Consider the following 16,303-nt stretch of genomic DNA (forward strand, 5'->3'; position numbering starts at 1 on the left):
AACCCCACAACCAGAGTGAAAAAACTTTGAAGCAGGAAACACTTGCTATCCTCATATGTTTTCCACATGCTGTCCAGGAAGTGAGCCTTTTGGCAACCAAAGTTCAGTGCAAACAAGGTTGACTTTGCATGGGAATTGTCGTGAGTTTGCGTGAAGTAGATTTGCTAACTTTCTGATCTACTCACAGCTACCCAAGACAGCTTGGAGGCAAGCAAGCTACTTCTCAGCTACTGTCAGCCTACCATTAAGATGGATGGATAGATTTATGTCATACCCTTTCCAGATTGTCAGGGACTCTCGAAGAGTCTTCCTTGGTAATTTGCTATTGCCGTCCGAGTGGAAGAAGTCAAGGCACGAATTTGTAATTTGGCCTGGATGCCAACAATGATCACCTAGTCTTTGAAAAAGACACTTTAGGGGCTTTAACGTTCACCAGCTATCAATTCTGGCAGACGAGTCGGTCCCCAGCTTAATGTTCAATCCTGGCAGATGGCACACTCATTGATGCATCACACTGCCTGTGGAGAGCTGGCAGGATGGCCTAAAGGTATGCACACTTGCCTATAATCAGCCAATAAGCTGTCTCGGCTGAGTTTGAATATTAGCTCAGGTATAAACTATCATTCCGATGTTTCACAGGTAAGGTGATTCATCAATGTGTGTGCCATCCCTCGGATGGATGTTAAACGGACATCCCATCTGCTGGCATTAGTTGGAGGACGGTAAAGATCCCACGTTGTCCTTCACGAAGAGAAGGTGAACTGTCGCTGCCATGCTGAACAAATTCCAAATTCCTGCCATAACTACTGTTGGGAAGGCAATGGCAAACCACCCAGTATAACCCTTTCCTAGAAATTGCTTTGGCAGCACCTGAACCTGACTTCTGGCAGAACACCAGAATGTGAATACAGCTTTACAACCTCAAAATAATATTTTGTTTCATTGTTACTTCTCTTGTTTTTGTTTTGGATGGCAATTTCAGCATCCATCATCATCATCATCATCATCATCATCATCATCATCATCATCATCATCATCATCATCATCATCATCATCATCGTTTTCCGGCCGTCTCCATGCTTGCATGTGTAAGCCATGCTTCACCTAATGGCTGCTTTCCAGGCTGCACGATCCCTTGCTGGCCCTCTTGTTAGACCTTTAACTTTAAGATCATCTCTCAGCAACACATCCATTGTTTTCCTCGGACGGCCTCTCGCTCTCCTTCCATTCACATTCATATTTATACACCTCTTCACACAACTACCCACCCACATCCCTTCCACATGTCTGAACCATCTCAACCTACCCCTACGCATAACCTCACTAATGCTTTCTCGACATAACCTATCTCTTAATTCCACATTTGATTTCCTATCCTCCAGTGTTACATCACACATCCATCTCACCATTCTCCTTCCATTTCGCTCACACTACCGTTAATCCTCCTTGTTTGATCACCCATGTTTTGCTGCCATACAACATCACACTTCTAACACAAGCTGCATAAAGTTTTCCCTTTAATCTGGAAGAGGTCCCTTTCGATGTCAATAGGGATAACAACTCTCTAAACTTCCTCCAGCCACTTCTAATTCTTGCATTCACCGCTGCCTCCACACCACCACCTGCACTAATCATATCACCAAGGTAACAGAATTTATCGACACATTCCAGAGATATATCCCCATAAACCACCCTTTCCGCTCGAACAGGAGTCACTTGTTTACCTGCGCAAACAGCACATTTGAAGTCAGGTACCACCTGCAATCTCCCACTGTTGCCACAACACCTCTTGTGCACCAAGCAGTTGCAAAAGTTACACAATATTGAATTACTACCTCCACTTTTTTGAGACAGAACAGGGCCACCTCCCTCTTTTTTCCATACTTCTTCTCCCACACCACTAATAAGTACTTTCGTTCTCCCTGTATTCACTTTCAGTCTTCTGGACTCCATACCCTCCTTCCATACTGTATATTTGCCCATTACCTCTTCCACACTGTCAGCTATCTGCACCAGGTCATCAACATACAGGAGTTCCCAAGGTGAGCCTCCTCTAAATTCATGTGATGTAGCCTCAATAACCATGATGAACAGGATTGGACTCAAGACTGAACCCTGATGAACACTCACTTTCACATCAAAATCTTCCCTCTGCACTCCATTTACCCTTACAGAGGTTTTTGGGCCATCATAAATTGCCATGACTACCCTAACTAACCAATCCACACGTAACTTTCTCATGAACCATTGCACCACTTCCTGAGGCACCTTATCAAACGCCTTCTCCAAATCCACAGATATAAAGTACAGTTGTTTATTCTTCCCCAGATGTTTTTCCTGTAATTGCCTAATTATAAAAATTGCCTCTATCATGCCCCTTCCTGGCATGAAACCTAATTACATTTCATGTATATTAACATTCTTGTCTTATCAATTTATCCATGACTCTCGCCACCACTTTCATTCAATGGTCCAGCAACTTCAGTCCCCTGTAGTTGCTCTGAATTAAGGCATCACCCTTCCCTTTATAAATATTCACCATTTCACTCTTCAACCAGTCATCTGGGACAGATGTCTCCCTTATAACTGCATTTATCAATTTAGTGACTAAATTCACTCCAATATCACCAGATGCCTTCAACATCTCTGCGACAATACCAGTGCTGCTCACCGTGTTACCATTCTTCATTTCATCGATGTCTTTCTTTAATCATTCATTCTTTATCTCAGGTGGTGGGCCCTGCACCGGCTCTACTGCCTCCAGAATATCCCTGTTCAGAGGGAGCTCCTCATTTAGCAGGTGCTCACACTAACTCCTCCAAGCATTTCTAATCTCCCCAGAGTCAATCAGGACATTTCCCATATCATCCTTGACACATTGTTCTCGAATGAGATCCTTATTTTGACTGATCATTTGCCTTGCTATCGTAAATATATCCCCTCTACTATCTGCATTATTTATCACATCTGAAAGTGAATCCTATACTCATTTTTTCTTTAGCCTTGTAAACTTCCCTTCTTGCCCTACGTTTAGTCACTAAGTATTCCTCCTTTTCCCCTCCCTTTTAACAAATCCTAAACAATTTTATTTTTCTTGAATTTCTCTCTCCACCTCATTATTGCACCACCATGTAGCCTCATGTCTAGCTGGGCCCTTCGACCAGCCACATGTCTTTTCAGTAGCACGCAGCAGCCCATCTTTTAAAGAGTTTCAACAATTCTAAACATCCTCTTCTACAATAGGGTTTCCAAGATTCATTTCCTGAAGTTCCCGATAGAAATATTCCTTCACATTCTCATCTCTTAGTTTCCATACTCTTCTCCTTGGGACGTAAGGTTTCCCCTTTTCCCTGCTCCAACTTAACTTCACATCACACACCAGCATCCGACGCTGTCAGGTACATTCTTCTCCACCTATTGTTTTCGCATCCTTAACCACCTTCCTATCCAATCTCCAAACTAGAAAGTAATCTGGCTCTTTATACCTCCTGACTCATAAGTGATCAGTTGGCTCGGCCTCTTCTAAAACAAGGCTAACCCCCGCTTTAGCGGGGAAAATGGCCTTTAAATGCTTGTGTGTGTGTGTGTGTGTGTGTGTGTGGCCTCTTCTAAAACATTGTGTTGCAGATGACCACATGTAAAACATCCCAAAACTCAAGTATTCTTACACCTTCAGTGTTTCTAACTCCGAAACCTGACCCACCATACACACTCTCATATCCTTCTGCCAATGCTCCAACATGTCCATTCAAATCCCTTCCGATCACAACTTCTATCTTGCTCATCCCTGAAACAACATGCACAAATGTGTCCCAAAACTCATCCTTCTCCTCCTCACTTAATCCTATCCTTGGGGCATATGTTGATACAACTGTTAATATATGTTTATCAAACAACAGCTTTAGGACTATAACTCTTGCATTTACCCTCCTGACCATCAACACCTTCTCCACCCACTTCTCAGCCACCATAATCCCAACACCACCAGTTCCAGAGTCACAACCTATCCAAAATAATTTGTAGCTATCATTTCTACCTGTGACCATTTTCGCAGAACCTCCCTCCACCTTGTTTCTTGCACACAGCATAAATCTACTCTTCTGCGGCTCAAAGTTTCCACAATCTCACCAGCTCTACCATGCATCGTACCAACATGCAGACGAGCAACTCTAACACCTATCTTGTCATGCCGAGTGGGTGCTTTATGCATGACAGGTTTGCTCCCATTTGTAATTTGTACAGCCATATATTTCAAAGAAAAAGAAAGTGAGAGGGAACCTGAGTATAAAACCCACCCTCCATGGTAGACGCCGCAGCAACCCCAGACATCAGTGCACTTACATGACCTGATGCCGTAAAACCAGCAGTCCAGTGGCCTCGTGGGTAACCCACCCCAGCCCACTTCAGGGACACCCATCCATGCGTGACGTGCCACGAAAGCAGACAGGGTATTATTTGCCTGCTGATAGAGCAGCTTCCCAATATGCTACAACTGGGTTCGGGCTCCTGCACAATCAAGTAGTCAGTGCCAACCTGTTAAGACACACACCCTGTACCCTCTGGACAATGCAGCAACACTGCCCAGTGTCACCACAGCAGCTTAGTCTGACGGGGAAGCACAAAACTCAGGTCCCCATTTCGCCAAAAGGCATATTTGAAGCATGTTTTTGGACTTCGCCTCGGTGGACTACCTTCCAAGGCTAAAGAGCTCCACCTCTCGAGTTAACATTATATATATATATATATATATATATATATATATATATATATATATATATATATATATATATATATATATATATATATATACATACATGTATAAAGATAGATATAGATATATATATATGTAAAATTTGAAGGAGGGATACTTACTACATCAGGATATTTCAACAGGATTTTGCTGCTTTCTGAGCAAGCTGTTTGATCATGTTTCGAGAGTTAAATATTCAATTATATATTTATCAAATCAAGAGCCGACCTGAATTAAATTCCCCCTTGTGTGTTGAGTATCACATTGATTACCTTGTTTCGTTACGACCTTTCCTGGTTTGTATTCTCCATTGGTTGTCCAATCAATGGTACTTTTACAACCAGTGGCTTACTTACAACGTTCTCATTTCGACCGTAAACTTTTCAACGAGCCTAAACAATTGAATAAGCAGCAATTTTCAATAACTCCACCATCTCGTTTTGTCCTCCCCTTCACTGACACCCAATCCTTAGGGGATACGATTCTGCATTTGGGGTCGACCGCTAACAAGCAAGGCCAGGCTTCATCCCGCTTGTTCGTACTGCCCCCAGGCAGCTTGTTGATTTCCCCAGTGCTGCTCACTGATGCTGGAAACTACATCTGCGTTGCCAGGAACTACCGCGGAGAAGCATCGGCACGAGCACGTCTTGTTGTCTGGGGTGAGTTGGTCCAGTGAAAATCCTGGATGAATCATCCGAAATATATCTCGCTCCTCATTAAGGAGGAAAATCTTTTGAAAGGTTGCATTTCAGGGTGATGACACAATTCATTTTCAGGATCATATTTATCCAAGATTTGTTTTTTTTCCTTATGCGAAATAGAGACAAAGATGACTTCATGCCTAGCATGGCGCAACTGCCATGTATGTTTTATTTGGTGTGTGAGCAACTGATTACCATGCAAGCAATTAATTTTGATGTAAAATGTCAAATCTACTTCACCGAAAAAGAAAACATTTTCTCTCTTTCCTGAAGATGTTTTGGATTCCACCCTGCATTGGCATCGTGTTGACTTGACCATCCACCCAAACACTTCACACTAATTTGCAGAACACAGTGAGCATACGGTTGAGAGGCGATCCCGCAAACATGCATTACACCCTTGCAGCATGTGCAGCAGTTGCTTTTGTAGGTGGTCATTATTTAAGACTTGACTCCAGAGCTATCAGTCAGTATTAGAGGTTATTTGAATTTGACGTTGAGAGAAAGCAGAGGGGAGATGGTGGTTAAATTGCCCAGACCAAAAAAAAAAAATCTGTCTTACAGCTTGGTGAAGAGGTAGCGTATACTTACCGTTGAGCTGTCAAGTATGAGATTGATTCTCCACCAGAGTATAAATTGTCAGATTTGTGCTTCACAGGCAGGGGATGGATGATAAGCTCGGTTCCCCATCTGATAACACGAGTCCGATGGGCTTTAAAGATACCATGGTGTCTTTTGACAAAGTGTTGGAGGGAAGTGCCAGATTTCTCTACCAGCCACCGAAAAGTGTAGTTGTTGTCTGGGCAGTAGCTCCCACACGATAAACAAATTCAAACATCCAGGTGTCTGCTTGTCAAACATGAACGGCGATGTTCAGTCATTAAGGGCAAGCATGAATAACAACGAACATGTGCATTTCTCATGAGATCTGATGAGTATCGATGGGAATCTCATCACGTCGTGCATGCAATGAGATGAACAAAAGGTGAGTGAAACAAATGCTGGTTAAATGAAGAAAAGAGAAGTTAATGGAGTCAGGAATGTAGGAGAAATGAAGAAAAAATAAATAAATAAATAAATAAAGAGGTCAGAAGGAAAGGGAAGTGGGGAGGATCTATTGTAGCAGATAAGTAGTGAAAGTCACTTTTTGCAAAAGTGCTTCAGATGCATTTACAAGTGTTTGGTGGTCTAAAACCACGGGCTCTATGCATACTCTGTCCTCTAAATGCTGAGTGTCAATTGAAGAATCATCATGAGCTTATGACTGATCGGTCAGGGTGGGAATCCAAACCACCTTCCTCCCAGACTCAGAGCGGATGCTCAAACCACATCTTTGAGTCCGGTCGACCGATTTGAACAGAAAATTGTCTTTTTCTAACAAGGAGATTTCAAATGATATTCACTCAGATGTTTATGTGCAGCATGCAAAACCACAAACTTATTATCTAAGGGAACACGATTTGGGAAACTTAAATAAGTTGTGCTGAAATATGAAGGTTTTTATACATCACTTCTGATTATATACATCTTGACACATACTTTGAAGTTGGCTTGGTTTTTTCATTTTGAAGAAAAAAAAAAAAGTGAACGTTTAAAGAAATCTTTTGATTTTCACACATGTCAGTGGAACAATGTGGATAAATGAGTAAAAGAATAATTTATTTCTGTATTTCATCAGACTGAGAACTTTTGTGTGCAAGATTATAGCTGCAGTTTGTTACCTGGTTCAAAATGCACCCCCGTGAGCATTCAAACTTGGAAATTGACAGCTCCGTTGGGAAGACACTACCAGCTGGGTTCCCCTGCTGGCCCGCAAGCACGATAATGGAAAGGCAATGCGACCTTGATTTAACCCAATTTAACATTTCTAGGCTAATGTAAGCATGCTTTACCAAGAAACATTCACACTGTCGTTAAGGAAATAATCAGGCATGAAGTTTCCTCGTGTGCCAAACCACAGCAAGGACTCGCATCACTGAGGCACCGCGTGACAGAGGGGTGGTTCGTGGGCGCTCTGTGGAGCTCCGCTGTGAAGTGGTGCACGACCCCGCTGTGAGCGCATCGGTCAGCTGGATTAAAGATGGTGCGGAGCTCGGTGCGGCGGAGCGCGCGCGATTGTTGCGAGGAGGGCCTGGCGGCTTGCACATCTCTCATGCCACGCCGACCGACAGCGGAGCATACACCTGTCTCGTGACATCGTCTGCGGGAAATGACTCTCGCACGGCACGTATTGAAGTCAGGTGAGAATGTTTGGCGATTTATTGAAAACAACCCTCAATGATCTCTGAAAGTTACCGTGGCTTGTTTGTATCCAATGGTCCAAAATAAACTTGGTTGGCCTGTTCCGTGCCCCCTTTGAGCACATGACTCGTGCTGGGATCCCAAGTTCAAATACCACATGACGGTGAAACATTGATGATGTCCACTGCTTAATGTCCTTGTAATTCATGTAAAAGTATACTAATCTATTCCAAAGTACACGTTCTGCATGTACTTTCTGCACAACCTCCCTGAAACTCGGATAACCACAAAAAATGATTCCCAAATAAAAGTCGGATTCATCTTCACAGTGCACTTCGCAAATTCATCTTCAGCGTCAATTCCGCAGCAAATACGTTGTTGAGTCACTGGCCTGATTTTAAGGCGTACGAGTTGTTTCTTCTGATGAAAGACATGGTGGATGGACGACAAAATATATGGGCGGACAATGTTTGGTATCTCACAAGGCATTGGTGTCTTTGCAAAGCACTGATGGTGGTGCTCTGTTGCCACAGTTGCATTCATGTGGCTCAATTGTTATGGAGAAATGTCAGGCTCCAAAGTGTGCTGTAGAGGTCACGCTGCCCTCGAGAAAGCTCTCATGTGACGCGTGAGTGTTGCAATCATTATGCCTTCCTCACTCAGCTTTACATTAGCAGCCATTTTCCATTCAAACAATGTGCAAGTATCATTTGAGTGAATCGACAATGTTGTATGAATTGTTGTTTTACAATCTTTTTTTTTTTTGCTCAGGGGTTGAGTTGGAAGTCAAATTAAGTCTCCAGCTGCTAAAATTGTAAGTCCATGGAAATTGGAGTCTGACTTGTTCTCTGGAGACCAATTGCTCCGCTGTATCTCATTACACAAGTCAATGCTGCCTTGAAAGATCGCTGGGAGCTGCCCCTCACTATCCAAGGATGTGTAAAGGAGCTCGGTCCCAAGGAAAATATGTATCGGTCCATTGTGCCCTCATCACATCTATGCATCTTTCGAATCTTTTTATCGCTGTCTCCCCAGGTGAATTACACCGTCAAGCGATATCTCGATTCTCGTAATTCTCAGTGCAGCTCAAGGTGTTTCCGCATGACGGTCGTCCAGTGAACAAGTGGCAATCTCTATGTGCAAAGTTGAGAGGCAGGATTGGGAAATATGCCCACAGCCATTAACATGTTACTTTGTAACCACCATTGTTAACATACAAATGGAATCTTTCATTGTGGGGTCTTAGAACGATTCTTTAATCAGCTATGATCTATAGATTCCACAGATCGTAACTTTTGCTTGAAACAAATCTTCCATTTTCGTCACACTCTGGCTTTCGAAATCTGTCGGCAAAATATACGAGCCCGTGGCATCCTCCCATGCGATGCGTTCTTTTTTGTCCGGACAAGATGGGATCTTTCATGTGCGTGATGAAGGGAGGACAGCCAGCTTAACGACTTCGTTGAATGGCAGCTTGCTTGAAGTTGCAGCACCTCTTCTTGACACTTCCCCAATGTGGCAGCCATTTGGCCAGATTTAGCTCCACGAAGGACGAAACTTCATGACCAGATGGCTCAGCTTCTCAATTAATCTGCATTGTTGTTTACGTGTCGCTTGTGAGTGCGTTGATGAAAGGAGGCTCTTGTTTTGAAGAAAACCTTTTTGGAGAAAAAAAGATATCAAAAGTCAAAAAGGCAAACTCTTTTGCCTAGGTTTTACCAATAATACAATTAGCATGCTGGAGATGCTGTGGCTTGTATTCGAGAAAAAACGCCCAATTTGTTATGAAAGCAAACGCAGGAGGGAATAATTACTGGGTAGAACAAACGATTCTTGAAATATGCTTTCCCCCAAGAGAGCAATTTCCATTTTAAAACGTTGTAACAGGTCAGGGGTTAGCTTCCTGTTGCCACTGAAGTGGGATGTGGGATTTAAAAAAATATATTTACAATATCGCAATATCCAGGACAGTTAATTTTTCTTTTATGGAAACAACCATAATCCCTTATTAGAGATCCGCTGTTGTCACATGTAGGTCTCATGACCACCTGTTCAGAACGTCTTTACCAAAGCAGTTGCTTCCATTTATACACGATCTTTATTGCTCTTGCGGATCCCAAATCCATCCGTTCCTTTTAATTCTCCGTCTATTATCTATCGGTTTATTAACTCTGCCACCGAAGGTGGACGGAGATTATGTGTTGTTGACGGAGGTTTTTCAACCTGGTGTTGGCTTAGTGGTTAGGGTGGTGGCTTGGGATCCTAGGGTCCTGAGTTCAAGCCCTTTTTCTCCCACTGAATTAACACCAGGGGGTTGACTCAGCCTGTCATCCTTCTGAGGTCCACGAAATGAGTACCGGTGTAGCAGCCAAAAGGGCTGCACATGAATGGGAGGGGTATTGACGGATTTATTTTAAAATGTGGTATTGGTGTGGTGCGGGCTTGATGGGCTGAATGGCCTCCTCCTGTGCATAATTTCCTTGTAATGTGTTCACCCCTGTCTGTCTGTCTGAGCAGGATATCTCAAAAAGTGATGGACGGATTCAGACGAAGTTTGGTGGACAGGTTTAGTGTGTGACAAGGACGAATTTATAAAATTTTGGTGAAGATCCAGATGTGGATACTATAATGAGCCTGTGCTTGCGAAGAGATGAAGTGTGGTTAAGCAGTCGGTTGCACATGTACGTGTCTGCATTTTGTTATTCCCTTTTTTCTGCAACCGCTTTTCAGATTGACAGGAAATTTTCACCATCGGTGCCACTACTCAGGTGGAATGTTTGAATGATAATTATGACGTCATAGATGACGTGGTGTGGCAGCAAATGTTTGTTTTTATTAACCTTCAAAAATCTTGTATACTTCAAAAATCTCTATAAAAAATCAAAAATACGTCACATGATTTGGCAGCCATGTTGGATTTACCTTAAAATCTATAAAAAAAAATCCTCTTCTCCAGAACGTCTAGACAGATCGAGGAGAAACTTCACGCACAGTTCCCCAAGCCTTGTGGAAACCAGGGTGTTCACGAGTAATTGATAGGTCACATGATTAGGCAGCCATATTGGTTTGAAGGAAAAAATTTTTTTAATATTTTCTCTTGAACTGCTGCATCACTCAACGTGAAAATTCAAAATTATGATCTAGTAGTGATGGGGAACATTGGTTTTAAATTTCAACCTAATCAGACGCACGGTCTGGTAGCCAGAATTTTTTGGGGGGGGGAATCTGCAGTTTTTTTTATTTTATTTTTATGTTTTTTTTTTCAATGAGGTTCACTTGGCTGCACCTGAATGTGCTTGAGGGTTGTGGAGTAGCGGCTGACACCCGAGTCCGATCCAGGTTCCTCCTGATGACTTCATTTTTGCTTTTTATACGCCCGATATATATATATATATATATATATATATATATATATATATATATATATATATATATATATATATATATATATGTATATTATGTGATACCGGTCGTTCATCTGTCCATCTGTCTGTCTCTGTCTATGTGTTCGTCCGTCCGTCCGTCTGTCCGTCCGTTCCTGTCCTCACTCTAACTCCCAAAGTTTTCAACTTTCACGTTTCATATTTGGTACATAGGTACAGACTGTGGAGACGGTGTGTCGCGACATACGTTCGTCATCTAAAGTGGTTGCCATGGCAACCAGGATGCTGTTTTCCCTATTGTAGCACAATTCTGTATATACCTTCTTGTTCGGGCGTATATTGTGCTCACTTGCGCTCTTGTTGCATGTTGTAATAGGTTCAGCCTTTGTTGTGCTCGGCTGGTAAAAAAGCGAAGAAGAAGACGTACATTTTAGTGTTTCAACAATCTCCCATTTATACTTTAGCGATGTATTCTGTCGTCTTTATCAGCCTTGGTAGTTAAGAAAACACTCAAGAATGGGAATAAAATCTGCTTTGTAAAGACTTATGAATGTAGTCTGTTGCAGACTTTTCAAAGTATAATTTGTACACATTTACCTAAGAAATGGAGATAGATGCAATAAAAAAAATTTCCGCCAGAAGAGTTGCCCTGCACCAATTCCATCTCAAGACTGCATGGGGTAAGTATTCCATGAATACCATCTGGTTTTTTTCAATGATTCTTCACCATTGAGAGATAGGGCGACAAAAGATATATAGCACATGATATTTCAAAGTTATGGACAGATTCGGACAAGACTTGCTGGAAAGGTTGAGTGTGTGACACGGACAAATTTATTTGATTTTGGTAAAAATCCTGATCCAGATCCAACATATGGTTTTTTTTTTTTTTGGTTTGTGTTTTTTTGGATACATAGTGGAGGCTAGTGGAAGAGCTAGTGGAGTACACCAAATGCATCAGGACGCAACAGGACACAAGGAGCAGCAGAGAGAGGAGGAAAACACCAACAGCAGAGCCAAAGGCCAAAACAGAGGGAGGTGGACAAACAGTGGGAGTGGGGAGGAATGGGGGGGGGCATGAAAGGATGCAAGGGGTGGACAAGATGGATACAGAAGGTAACTATCAGGAGGGAAAACTGGAAATCTGGAAGGAGGAAGGATTCGGGAGTGGGGGGTGGGGGGGTGCAGGTTAAGGAGGGTAGAAAAGATCATGGTTTTAGATTGGGGACAATCTGAGATAGTGGTGAACAGCCGTCTTGAAGACCTGGAGGGAAGAATGAGATTGAAAAGAGGATGTGGAAGTTCATTGCACAGGTTGGGGAAAATAAGAACAAATGAGTGGAGGTGAGCAGTTGGATACAAGGTGTGAACTGTTCAGCCTGGCTCTCCCGAGTGCCATTCTAGTTTTCATTTTGCTTTTTTAATCTCAGATTTGTATAAATACATAAATGAAGGTCCAACAAACGTAACTTCGAACGTGCTTATTTGCTCGATGGCGCTTACTTAATTGACGGTGTTTATTTGCTCGACACCACTTATTTGTCATGCGTTATGCAGCCACGGTCCCTTTTCAAGTTTTAAGCGATTTTATGGTTAAACCCTTTTAAGGTTTAATACCTTGAGTATTAAAACTGTTCCTGTGGAGCGATATAACATTATCCAGTGGAGGACCTGAGCTGGAGTGAGTTTTGCTATTACCCCACGCACATGAATCGAAAATGGGGTAAAGCAATTGTGTCACTTTGTCTGTCTGTCCTTCTGTCTTCAAACATCAGCTTATGATCAAGGAACAACGTTATTTCCATTGAATGTTATATTCAGAATACGAATGGCAACATGAATCGGAAAACGAACCTGTACTTGAGCAGTACTTTGGCTCTGAATTTGTCCCGATTGCAGATACGCAGAGAGGAGTGAGATGATTTTTATTTTACTCTGTCTGCCTTTCTGTCAGTTAAACAAAATTGGCAAGAAAAAGAGCAATCATACCCTCGACAGGACTTGGTTTGTGTAGTTTTGTGCAATGTATTTTGTCTATTCTTTGTGTAGTTTTGTGTGGTGTGTTTTGTGTGGTGTATTTTGTGTGGTGTTTGTGTTCTGGTGTGTTACATTATTAATAAGAGACATAACTAGAACTGTCACTTGATAACTGCTGGCAGTGATGACCATGTACCAAGACATCCCGCTTTTATGCAACCCCGCCTTGATTGGACACCTGACCCTGACCCATGACATTTATTTTTATTCAATTGAATTAAGAATGGGATTAAAATAAATTAAATTAAAATCAAATGGAAGACCAAATAGGTACAGTCCTGTATTAGAGTAATCGGGAGGAACCCAAACAAGAAAAAAATAAATGATGAAGTCATCAGGAGGAACCTGCATAGGATTCACATTTCACCTGCTATTCCTCGACCCTCAAACTCAACCAGACACGGCGAAATGAGGATTATTAAAAATAACAATAAAAAATAACGCAGATCAAGAAATTAAATAACCCTGGCTGCCAGACGATGCATCCGATCCGGTTGAAATTTAAAACATACATTTCTCACCACTGCTAGATCATAATTGTGAAGTTTCACATCGATTGATGAAGCAGTTCAAGAGAAATAATTTTTTTTTAAGATTTCTGTTCAATCCAATATGGCTGCCACACCACGTGACCTATGATGTCATAATTTTCATTACTACGTTCTACATGAGAAGTTGCTCCTGTGGGGAAATATTGTTGTCAATCTGATAAACGGTTGCAGAGAAAACCCACACGTTCTGTGAAGACAAACAAACAAACGGTTCCAAATGCTAAACCCTCTTTCTCTCGCGAGGGGAAAAATCATTCCAAAGAGGAAACTTACTGTTTCTGAGGACGTCATAAAGGACACAAACAACAGGCACGGATAACTCATGTAACGTGTTTAATAAGGTGGTGTAAGGCCTAAGTCACATTTGCTCTACGGCGAGGATACGGCGGCCATACGCCCTCTGAATTGACAGAAACGTGCGGCGGCCGAAGGGTTTCTGAGGTGGCCTCAGGGTGGCCCTACGCCGTTTGGCTATATTTTACAGGCCGTAAGATCGCCGTGGAATTATAACGCGGAGTTATTACTTTTTTCATTTCTACGTTCGCCGTAGCAATTTGACAAGCTGAAAAAAAAAACTGGTAAAAACAAATAAAAAATAAAAAAAATGAACCCACTCGTTACCGTCTGTCTGGCCGCACGTTCGCCTTAGGGCCCCCCTGCGGTCGCCTCGCGGGCACCTTGAGGCTACCTTGCATCTGCCTTGAAAATTCTATGGCCACCGCAGGGCCCCCTTAAGGTCACCGTGCGACATCAAATCAAAGACCGTACGGCAACCCCACGTTTTCGGTCTCCACAATTTCTAAATCCGCCATGCGGCTCCCCGAAAAATAAAAACATATGTGACTGCTACATTGTGTGACCGTGGAAATACTGCGGCCGCCATATAATTGCGAGTGGCCGTAGATTTTGGAGACCCCACGGCCGCCGTGGCAAATGTGACTTAGGCCTAAACGACGCTGCATCAATGCATCAACGCTGCATCAACTTCCGAAAAATGTTTTTTTTTCTACAGGCTTTGAAATATTTATTATATTTTAATTGAATTCCAGGATATACTTGAACATCGTGGAGCACAAATCACCTTCTTGGCGCTTTCAAAAACTTTTTGTTTAGCAGTACTTGGACAAAGTATTACAGCATTTTACATCATCTCGACCAATCAAATTTACTGCTCACAGACCCAGCCCTTGTCCTGCTTTTCAAGACTGCATGGGGTATGGTGTTCTATGAACTCTCTAGTTTGATTTTGCACATGCTACAGTAAGTGAAAGCAATCAGTGATGGCGCCTGTCCTCAAGTGTAAGTCATCGTCATGATACAAAGGAATGAGTCTTGACTGAATATATCCGTAACCTACTTCTTTTATAACAGGAACCACCAAGTATTATAATTGGGATTGGTGAGAGCATAAAGTGACAACCAACTGAGACTTGTCTTGAAAATGTATGCTTCGGTGTGACATTTCGGCTGGTACGCTTCCTTCGTCAGGTGCTTCTCCAAACAGCGAGGCCTTGTGGGAATGAAATCTCTCCGTATGGGAACTAGCGCAGGGGTTGTGATGGATCCTTATTGTTGGTCTCAGGGCCTCTGTCTTCACGGAAAGGTGTTCGTCGAATGTTCCTTTATGATACATCAACAGAAAGTTGCTTCGTTGCCTCTTTAAAAAGTTTTGAGCACTCGGAGAAAAGATACTCCAGTAATTGATTTTGTCCAGTAAATATTTCCTGAAATGATCCTTACTCCGTTATTTGAGGAAATTATTACAGGCTGAACAGCCAGCTTTAAATCTTCTCTGCTTCCTTGCTTGACAACAACCAGACAGGCAGTTTTATTCAGATTTAATATAATCTGAATAAAGGGGGGAATGGTGGGGTTGGTGGGGGTTAGGGGATAAAAAGAACAACAAATAAGTGATCATTATACAAATACCCCTCTCGACAGAACGGTGTACAAACCATATACTCACATCAGTGGAAACTAGAAGGGCACTCGGTGGAGCACATACCTCCACCACACAATGCCTGATCCACACGAACATGTCGGGCCCAATACATTTTTGAGATATCGTGCTATACTGTATGTCGTTTTTGGCTCAATCTCTCAATGGTGAAGAATCACTTTGAAAATTAAATAATTGTCGTATCCGGATTCGGATTCGGATTCGGATCTTCACCAAAACTGAATCATTTCTTCCTTGTCAGACACCCAACCTGTCCACCAAGTTTCGTCTGAATCCGTCCACAACTTTTTGAGATATTGTGCTATATATCCTTTTTGGCCCTCTCAATGCTGAAGAATCACTTCAAAAATTCTCGTAGCCAGATCCAGGGTCCAGATATTCACCAAAATCTAATCATTTCATCCTGATCACACGTCCAACATGTCCACCAAATTTCATTTGAATCCGTCTGCAACTTTTTGATATATCCTGCACACAAACAAACAAACAAACAGACAAACAGACAGGGGTGAAAACAAAACCTCTTTCACCTTTGGTGGCGGTGGTAATAAAAATGTTCAGTGTTCATTGTGGTTAAATCCACTCAGTGTTTTACCCTGTTCACATTCATCGATCATCGTTGGGCCTGTGGTTTGTTTGATGTTTATTTCATTTTTGTGACAAGGTACACATTACAAAAT

At 42.3% G+C, this 16,303-nt stretch overlaps 1 protein-coding gene across 1 annotated transcript in view; it reads left to right on the top strand.

The window, feature by feature from the left end:
• Positions 1 to 16,303, top strand: part of LOC147009723 (protein sidekick-2-like) — a 956,293-nt gene that overhangs the window by 625,297 nt on the left and 314,693 nt on the right. Inside the window, exons 12-13 of the mRNA XM_085861602.1 lie at positions 5,224 to 5,409; positions 7,412 to 7,691. Coding sequence (XP_085717728.1) covers positions 5,224 to 5,409; positions 7,412 to 7,691 — 466 coding nt within the window. The remainder of the gene's footprint in view (positions 1 to 5,223; positions 5,410 to 7,411; positions 7,692 to 16,303) is intronic.

This window comes from Eptatretus burgeri, chromosome 17, assembly GCF_056783735.1.
Source record: "Eptatretus burgeri isolate ZD-2024b chromosome 17, Ebu_testis_v1, whole genome shotgun sequence".
In the NCBI taxonomy this organism is placed as follows: domain Eukaryota; kingdom Metazoa; phylum Chordata; class Myxini; order Myxiniformes; family Myxinidae; genus Eptatretus; species Eptatretus burgeri.